Source organism: Trichechus manatus, unplaced genomic scaffold (genome assembly GCF_000243295.1).
Source record: "Trichechus manatus latirostris isolate Lorelei unplaced genomic scaffold, TriManLat1.0 scaffold00009, whole genome shotgun sequence".
In the NCBI taxonomy this organism is placed as follows: Eukaryota; Metazoa; Chordata; class Mammalia; order Sirenia; family Trichechidae; genus Trichechus; species Trichechus manatus.
Window position 1 is genome coordinate 15,434,312 of NW_004443945.1, and position 9,669 is coordinate 15,443,980.

Consider the following 9,669-nt stretch of genomic DNA (forward strand, 5'->3'; position numbering starts at 1 on the left):
CACTGCGTCAGGTGGCGGCGGGAGTTCCCCCAGACAAGGCCGAGAGAACATGCTGCTGGGGATTGTGTACACGCTCCACTGACACAGGCTTCACGCTGCCGGGCAGCCGCTGATCACGCGTGGCCCCGCGAGCCCATTGGCCGCTGCCTCACACACCTTTGCTGCTGATTGGCCGGCCGAAGGCTCCGCCCCCCGCCCCCGCCCGCGGCGTGAGGCAGGCGGAGCGGCTACCTGAACGGGGAGGGGGCAGACCGCGCGGAGCGCGGCGGCGGCGGGAGCGACGTCGGGTGTCTCTGGGCGCACGTCTGTGGCCAGGCAGCCAAGGAGCCTAGCAGCCAGTCAGCTCGCCGGCGGCGGCCAGGCAGCCAACCATGCTCAACTTCGGTGCCTCTTTCCAGCAGGCTGCGGTAGGTCACCTGGGGATGCCCCTGCCCTTCCCTGCCTCGCCGTGTCTGGTGGGCCAGTGGGGTCACGAACCCTGAGTCCCGGACATCAGCCACGCCTGAGAACGGGGCTGCAGCGGAGTCGTGGGGAGGGAAGGAGGTTACTGCCTGCAGACTGTAGGGATTGGTGAGGCCGTGTGTGTTGGGGAGCGGGTCAGAAAAGGCAGACTGGGATCTGGAGACGAGAGAGGTCTTGTCAAGGTGTAGTGAAGAGGAAAAGGGCAGCTCCGCAGGGATACCTCGGGAGGCAGGTGACGGGGAGGATGACTGGAGGGGATGGAAGAGTGGGGAGGGGGCTGCTGCCCTGGCAGCGAGGATGGAGTAAGGTGTGAAAGTGGAGTCGGGAATCGGGGGACGGAAGGAGGCCAGCCTGCTCCTGGCACAGGTGAGATGCCCCCGTCTGGATCAGGAATGCGGGGCCAAAGTGGGAGGGGGCTGCTCGCATTTGAGGGGCGGGGTGTCCATCTGGAGGGTCTGGACCGAGCTTGCAGAACTGGGGCTGTCCAGCTGTGTACCGCGGAGAGGGGGCTGCTGAGAGAGCTGAGATGGGGGCGGGGTGGCGGCGTGGGCGCGGGAGATGGCACGCGGAACCGGGGACTGCCGAGGGGAGACGGGGAGTGGCCTCCCTCAGACGTGGGGAGGGGACTCCCCATCCCCGGTGGGGCATGTGGCCGCCTTTGAGAACTCCTCGGAGGAGGCTGGGAGCTGCCTCGGGGGCTGGAAGGTGGGAGACGGGCCCCGGCAGCCGGGGGAGCTGGGGCTGCGAGACGCGGGGGCCGCGTGTCGAGGCGGGAGCCGCAGGCAGTGAGGGCCACGCGTCTGAAGCGGGGCCTGTGGGGGCCGCACGTCTGGGAACCAATGGAGACGCGCGGCGGGCGGGGCCCGGAGCTGCCGGAAACCGTGGGGAGGGGGCGCCGCGTCTGCGGGACAGACGGGGTGGGCTGAGGTCCCGCGGGCTGCCAGGCGGCGTGGGCGGGAAGCGCTGAGGGCTCGGCCGGGTCCCCCGGGGCTGCGGCCGGAACAAGGGCGGGGGCCGGGTTTCCGCGGGGACCCGGCTCCTCCTCCCGCAGCTGTGGCGGAGGCGAGGGGTGGGCTGGAAGCGGGTGCGCCGGGGGAGCGTCTCGTCCCCGAGTGACCCAGCCCCGGCCTCCGCCAAGGGCGGGAGCGAAGCCCGGCTCCGCTGTCGGTTCCTAAGGGAACAGCGGCTCGCGGAGGGCTGGAAGGGGCGGGCGCCTCCCAGAGCCAGGCGGCCGCGGCCCCGCCCCTCCCCGCGAGCTCCGGCGCGCACTGCCGAGCGGTTGGCGGCGGCGCCGGCGGTCCCTCCCCCGGGCCGGCGCGAGGGCGGGGGCCCGCAGGCTTAGGAAGTAGGTGAAAGGTGACGGCGCGGCAATTCCCAGTTCACGTTTCCAGCGCTGCCCGGAGCAGCCGCTGATCACGCTTTGTTCACATGCCTCGCCCCCTCCTCCCTCACGCCTCCGCCCTTCGCGGGCTAGCCAATCCGGGCGCGGGCCGCCGAGCCGGCTGGCCAATGGCAGGGAGAGGGGCGCGGGGACGTGCGACTGGCGAGGAATGATCCCAGTGACTCACCCGCGAGCCTCTTTGAGGTTAGGGCGGCCCCATCCGTCTGTCCCCGCCAGCGAGGATCTCCCCCACCGTCCACCCCCGCCCGTCGTCTACCTCCCCCGCCCGCGCCTCCGCTTCCCTTTCCTGCCTCGCGCCCCACTGCTTTTTCTCTTCTCCTTCTTTCTCTTCCTGCCCTTCACAGCTCACACTCCCCTTCTCTGCTGCCTGCGTTTCTCATTTTCTCCTTTCTTTGCCTGGGCGTCTAGTGGAGGGTTTTACACATACGTGCGGTGTCCATTGCCGCTTACATAAAGGCCTGCGTGATTATGCAATTGCATTGTTAGTGATTTTTCAAGAGCCTTGGCTCGTTTTCATAGGATTTCAGCACAAAATGATTATGCATTTTTTAAAACAAGCATTGAGAGTAATACCTTCCAACGTAAAGAATGTTTTTTCGGTAATTTTACACAATCTCTACGTTGACCAGAATAATCTGAAGTTTGTTTTTTTTTTTGATGGAAAATGGAAGAGGTGGTGGGTAGTACCATTTTTTAAAAATGCAATTTAAAGAACTTCATTAAATACTTGATAGAGGAGCTGTACAAATAATTACAAAGCATATGCCCACATGAGAACAGTTCTTTAAAGAATTGAAATATTGTGTTTCGAGTATTGCAGACTTCTTACAGTCAGGGTTTTTGAAAATTACGGGTAGAATATTAAATGTTTTGATTAGTCAGTTTTATAGTATTACTGTATTCAGGTGGTCATAGTTATGCATAGCAAACCATTATGTTAAATAGAGCCAGTGAAAGGGAACACGAACGTGAACAGGTTGAAACTTGAGTAAAATGAAGCTTTAGGATTTTTGAAAAAAATTCATTTGAACCCGTTTAGCATAGATAGTCGAGTTATCAAATAATTTTAGATTTCAGATAACCTAGTATAACTAATTGGAAAGAAATCCTGAAGATCATTTATCCTGTTGATTTTATCCCAAAGTGCAGAGTGACTTTCCAAAGGTCAGACCTATGTCAACATGCCAGAGCCTTGCCTCTACGCTTTGCCTTTACAAGAAAGTTGGACATTTTTTTTCTTTTCTGTTAGGAATTCATACCTGAAAGACCTCATATGGTACCTGTAGCATTGAAAAATGAACTTTTTTGCAGAGCCCTTCCCTAGTTATTTTGTCTGATCCCAGCTGCAGATAGCTAGCTCCTTTAGAAAGAACATAAAACACTTTTTTCCTTCTAAACCAAGTGCTTCTCTCTTTTGGATCATAAATACAAGTTCCATGTATTGATAAATTTGGACTTTGGTCTTACTAGTAAGAAGGTGTTGCTCTCTATCTTGCAAGGATATCAGTGTTCAAGCCTAAAAATGAGGACAATTTCATTACCACTGCCATGAAGTCTAGGTCACCTGACAAGTATAGCTGAACTTCTGTCACTTTTAAAGTCTCAGGGTGGGGATGAGAGAAAAAAATAGTTCTTTCAAATATTAACTTGGAAAGTTGTACAAATAGTAAAAAAAAAAAAAAAAATTTATTCATTTCTCTAGGTGTCATCTGGATAAAAAGAAATATGCTTATAAGCTTTACTGTTTGTTTACATAGGAGGAAAGAATGGAAATGATTTCTGAGAGGTCAAAAGAGAATATGTATTCCTGGAACAAAACTGCAGAGAAGAGTGATTTCGAAGCTGTGGAAGCACTTATGTCAATGAGCTGCAGTTGGAAGTCTGATTTTAAGAAATACACTGAAAACAGACCTGTGACACCAGTGTCTGACATGTCAGAGGAAGAGAATCTGCTTCCGGGTACACCTGATTTTCATACAATCCCAGTATTTGTAAGTATTATTATTTTTAAGATGAATGTAAATTACAGAATTTCTAGTAATTTACATAATGAATGCTACTTTATAAATTTCTCTTGCTGATGCCTGTATATTTCTCTTCTCTGTAGTGTTTGACTCCACCTTACAGTCCTTCTGATTTTGAACCCTCTCAAGTGTCAAATCTGCTGGCACCAGCGCCATCTACTGGACACTTCAAATCATTCTCTGATATTTCCAAGCCTCACATTGCTCCACCTTTCAAAGAGGAAGAGAAGAGTCCCATACCAGCCCCCAAACTCCCCAAGGCTCAGGCAACAAGTGTGATTCGTCATACAGCTGATGCCCAACTATGTAACCACCGGTCCTGCCCAGTGAAAGCAGCCAGCATTCTCAACTATCAGGACAATTCTTATAGAAGAAGAACCCACCTAAATGTTGAGGCTGCAAGAAAAAATGTACCTTGTGCAGCCGTGCCACCAAACAGATCCAAATGTGAGAGAAACACTGTGGCGGATGTGGATGAGAAAGCACGTGCTGCACTTTATGACTTTTCTGTGCCTTCTTCAGAGACAGTCATCTGTCGATCTCAGCCAGCTCCTGTATCCCCACAGCAGAAGTCTGTGTTGGTCTCTCCACCTGCAGTATCAACAGGGGGAATGCCTCCTATGCCAGTCATCTGCCAAATGGTTCCCCTCCCTGCAAATAACCCTGTTGTGACAACAGTCGTTCCCAGCACTCCACCCAGTCAGCCGCCAGCCGTTTGCCCGCCTGTTGTGTTCATGGGCGCTCAGGTGCCCAAAGGTGCTGTCATGTTTGTCGTTCCCCAGCCCGTTGTCCAGAACACAAAGCCTCCAGTGGTGAGCCCAAATGGCACCAGACTTTCTCCCATTGCCCCTGCTCCAGGCTTTTCTCCTTCCACAGCGAAAGTCACTCCTCAGATGGACTCATTGAGGATAAGAAGTCATATCTGTAGCCACCCAGGATGTGGCAAGACATACTTTAAAAGTTCTCACCTGAAGGCCCACATGAGAACACATACAGGTACCAACCTTTTCTTATTTATGTCTTAGAAACTTAGATGAAGATTTTTTGGCTTATGATCACAGATGTAAACCAGGCATGTTAAGGAAGAACTTGCCTTCTGAGCCAATTCAGTGGATGATATTTACCAGTGCAAGATCCTCTAATCTCACAAACGGTGATTCTCTGAATGTCTGACTAGTTACTTTAATAATAAAGTACGTTTGAGACCTTTGAACCATAGTTGAAGTCAGAAAACTTTTTGTTTTTTGCCTTTTTTATTAAAAAGATTTTTGTAAATGTGATATGGTGAAAGTTGAGAAAATTGAGCAATGCATATCTACCTGATACTCATTTGACAGTTTATTAATTTATTAGCTTTTATTATTTTAAAATGCATCTTTTCCTATACCTTTAGATGTAACTGAACACATAATTTACAATGACTTAAAGAATGCACAGTAACGATGAGCTGAATGTCTTTGTTCCAGGAGAAAAGCCTTTTAGCTGTAGCTGGAAAGGTTGTGAAAGGAGGTTTGCCCGTTCTGATGAACTGTCCAGACACAGACGAACCCACACAGGTGAGAAGAAATTTGCCTGTCCCATGTGTGATCGGCGGTTCATGAGGAGTGACCATTTGACGAAGCATGCCCGGCGTCATCTGTCAGCCAAGAAGCTACCAAACTGGCAAATGGAAGTGAGCAAGTTAAATGACATTGCTTTACCTCCAACCTCGGTTCCCACGCAGTGATGGATCAGAAGGTGAAGAATCAGAACTAGCTTTGGTCACAGCCAGAAGCCAGTGGCGATATAAAAAATGCTTCCACTGCAAGTCTGTGGCTCTCCAGTGTGGGCTGAAAGCAGAAGGCCCGCAGGCTGGGGCAGAGGCCCAGCCTGAGTTAGATGACCAGAAGTGCTGAGGCCACAGGCAGGTGACAGAATGGCAGGTTTCATTTCTTATCACATAAGAGAGATGGGAAAGCTTTTATTCTTATGAATATTTTTTGAAGGTTTCAGATGAGGTCAACATAGGTTGCACAGATTTTGAATTTGTGTGCACAATTTGTTACTTTACTTTTGCTGTTAATACTTCAGACCAGCTTTTCAATGTGATTCTTCTAAAGGACTGGTTTCAAGAGTGTAGAGACTGGAAATAAACATTACGGTACAGAGATGGAAATGTAAAATTGGTTTGTATTATTACAAATATTGTCATTCTTTCCTAGAGTTATCTTGTTTACTATTCTAGTCAACTTTGTGGACATAGTTGTTAAATACATCTAGAACTAGCATTTTTACACTATTAACTGATGTTTGGAATTGAGTGGCTGTATATTGCTAAAGAGGGCCCAAAGAATTGGAATCCTCATTAATTTAATTGTTTTGAGATGTAGCTACAATTTTTTTTTTTTGCGTTTTTGGTTTGAAAGTTTAACAGATGACTATATCTAGGCATTTTATTATGCTTTGGACTTTAGTTTGCCTGCAGTTTCCTGTGTAGATTTGAAAATTGTATGCCAATTTATGTTTTCCGTAGACTCTAAGATACAGTGCACTTTGTTTAGGAAAAAAAAAACCTGAAGATGAAAATGTATATTGTAAAGAAGGAATACCAAGAACGTTAGATGACTCCTTGAAAAAGATGGCTTATGTCATCGGTGAAGTATCCTTATGTTATGAGGATATAACATATGCTTCATTAGAAAGTTTGTGAGCATTATTCACAAATGGACGAAGGTTGTCTTGTTAATTTATAGGAGTTTTGGGGGGATGTGGAACTAGGTAGGTCGAAAAATGATTAGAACATTCACTTTCGTTAACAGTATTTCTGTTATATTCTGTTGTATAGTGGATGATATACACAGTGGTAAATCAAGAGTAAATTGTTTAAAATATATAGTGAAAGATGTCACTATATCCTCCCATTTAATGTTTTTCTGTGTATTGGGTTTAGATATCCTGACATCAAAACTTGGACCCTTGGAAAACAAAAAAGAATTTCCACTTAATTAAAAAAAAAAAATCCTTGTGACTTACAATTTTGCACAATATTTCTTTTGTTGTACTTTATATCTTGTTTACAATAAAGAATTTCCTTTGGTATATATAATTGGTTGATTGCATTTGTTGAAGAGTCGTTCTAACCATGACATCGATCACTTCAGCTACTATCCAATGACTTGGTGTTTGAATTTCTCTAAGGGCTTCATTCAAATTTAGGACGTCAGGAGTGTATCTTTAACATGTATCTATATATTTATTGGGATAATGTGGGAGCCAGCCAGTTCTAAGAAACCAATACATTTTAATTTTTAAACATAATTTTACCTTTTGATGATTTCAGGTTGATACACAACTCTGGCTCTCAGCAATACCTTGTTAAGTAATATTTAAGTTAAAAGGGAACATCACAGTGAGTAATTACAGCCAGTGAGACTGCTATGGCAAATGAAAAGCCGGACTCATTACACAGAGTTAATTGCTCACCTCTAGAAGTTAAATTAACTCAGACCATTAAGTGATGCCTTAAATACAATAAACATATTGGCACTTAAGCTGCATGAAAAGGTAATCCATCTCTGAAGAGAAACATTTGCTAGCCACTCTAGGAGGGACCAGTCCCTGGAGAAGGACATCATGCTTGGTAAAGTAGAGGGTCAGTGAAAAAGAGGAAGACCCTCAACTAGATGGATTGACACAGTGGCTGCAACAGTGGGCTGAAGCATAACAACAATTGTGAGGATGGTGCAGGACAGGGCAGTGTTTTGTTCTGTTGTATATAGGGTTGCTATGAGTCAGAACCGACTCGATGGCACCTAACAACGGCTAGGAAGAACTAGGAGCTGTACGTGCTACTAGCTGTGTGGAGTATGATTTTGTAGATTACTATTTTAGTTTGCTTTAAAGTCTCCTTGTCATGAGAGAACATCTTCCACAGTGCCCGAGCTTAACCTTTAACCAATGGCTGGCTTCCTGTTAAACACTGGTAAGAGGCAGCGTACTCACTTGGCACCAGTTGTAGGACCAGCATCTTGAGTGATTCCGTGCACCTGTTCCTGTGTCTTTTCTTGGAAACCTAACACCACGTAACCATGACACAGCTGCTGGAGAAGGAGGGCCTTGCTGTTCTGCTTGGGTGTTGGGAACCTGGATCATCCTAATCTCTCCTAGAGTTCCTCTTGGTGGCAAGTCTCCAGAAGTGGGAATAGAGGAAGCTGGCTGAAGTATTCTCTGCCTGTCCCAATGCCCAGTCCCCTGTAATGACAGGGCCAATGGAACTGTGCCATCCCCTGCTGTGCTCTTCCCAGTACTAGTTGGCACCTGAGACTTGAGTAGGAATCTTGTAAATCAGATCAAGGAATAAGTTACCTCAAAACAAGTAAACTTGTAGCACGTTAACAGGGTGTTAGTGTAGCTTTAACACTTCAGTTTTGTTTTTTGTTTGGTTTTATATTGAGTTGAACTATATGAAATGGCTGATATTCAACTGTGTTAACAGTTAAATTTTTAAAGATATTTTTATACTTAAAGTTGCGAAATAGTAAAGTTCCCATATACCCTTCACCCAGCTTCCCCTTATGATAGCATGTAACTACAGAACATTTATCAAAACTAAGAAATTAACCTGGTATAATACTATGAAGAAAGGGTGGCGCAAAGGGTTAACTGCTCAACCACTAGCCGAAAGGTTAGTGGTTCGAACCTACCCAAGGTGCTTCGGAAGACAGGCCTGGTGATGTGCTTCTGAAAGGTCACAGCTTTGGAAACCCTATGGAGCAGTTCTATTCCGCGCACACGGGGTCGCCATGAGTCAGCACTGATTTGACAGCAACTAATAATACTATTAAGTGAAGAACTTACTTGGATTTTACCAGTTTTTCTAGTAATTTTTCTATTCCAGGAGCCAATCTAGTGTCTCACATTGCGTTCAGTTGCCATGTCTCCACCATCTCCTCCAATCTCTGATAGTTCCTTAGTCTTTCCTTATCTTACTTTCAAAGAGTACTGGTCAGTTATTTTGTACAATGCCCCTCAATTTGGATTTGTTCGAGGTTTTTTCATTAGATTGAGGTTATGCATTATTGGGAAAGAGACCACAGAGGTGATATGCCCTTTTCAGTGCACTGTGTCAGGGAATATTTAACAGGCGTAACTAAGGTATGGCAGGTACAGCGCGTGCCCTGGGTGCCGCTTGAGGAGGGGTGCCAATGAACAGTTTCTATTGTGATCACCAGCTGTGAGAAATCATTCAGCAGTTTAAAACTAATTGCCATAGGTACTATTCTCCATAGATAGGCACCTGGGAATACATGATGTCAATCTGTATTACTGGTGATGTTAACCTTGACCACTTGGCCAAGGAGATGTCTGCTAGAATTCTCCACTGTAAACATAGTATTTTTCCCTTTATAACTTAAATATTTGGAGGGAGATACTTTAAGACTATGCAAATCATATGTTTTTGCTTAAACTTTGTTCCACTTATTTCAGTGTCTGCCAGTGGATGTTCCTATAACAATTATTACTGTGAGGTGCTAATGGTGATTTCCTATTCCCCTCATTCTTTCTACACTTATTTCTGTAAGAAAGAATTGTTGCTTCTCCTCCATTTATTTATTTATTCAGTAATTTATGTCATTATGGAATCATGGATATTTATGTCATCCTTTGAGTTATAATGCAGTATTTTGTGGCTCAGTTGTTCCCACTTGGGCTCTTAGTGGCTCTTTCCATATTCAGCCATTTTTAATCAACAAAGATGGCAATTTCATGTGGTTCAACCTATGATTTCTCATAGGAATGGGG

The 9,669-nt window shown here is 46.4% G+C and overlaps 1 protein-coding gene across 1 annotated transcript; it reads left to right on the forward strand.

The window, feature by feature from the left end:
• Positions 1-68: 68 nt before the first annotated feature.
• KLF10 (KLF transcription factor 10) lies at positions 69-6,969 on the forward strand. Its single transcript, XM_004370716.2, has 4 exons — positions 69-407; positions 3,622-3,855; positions 3,972-4,884; positions 5,355-6,969. The coding sequence occupies exons 1-4, from the start codon at positions 372-374 to the stop codon at positions 5,612-5,614; spliced, it is 1,443 nt and encodes a 480-aa protein (XP_004370773.1). The 5' UTR covers positions 69-371; the 3' UTR covers positions 5,615-6,969.
• Positions 6,970-9,669: the final 2,700 nt, after the last annotated feature.

Excerpts from the sequence above, each read along its gene's own strand:
- KLF10 (XM_004370716.2), top strand. The coding sequence starts at position 372 with ATGCTCAACTTCGGTGCCTCTTTCCAGCAGGCTGCG. Across the intron at positions 408-3,621 it reads CCTCTTTCCAGCAGGCTGCG|GAGGAAAGAATGGAAATGAT; the intron begins GTAGGTCACCTG and ends TTGTTTACATAG. Across the intron at positions 4,885-5,354 it reads CCACATGAGAACACATACAG|GAGAAAAGCCTTTTAGCTGT; the intron begins GTACCAACCTTT and ends TCTTTGTTCCAG.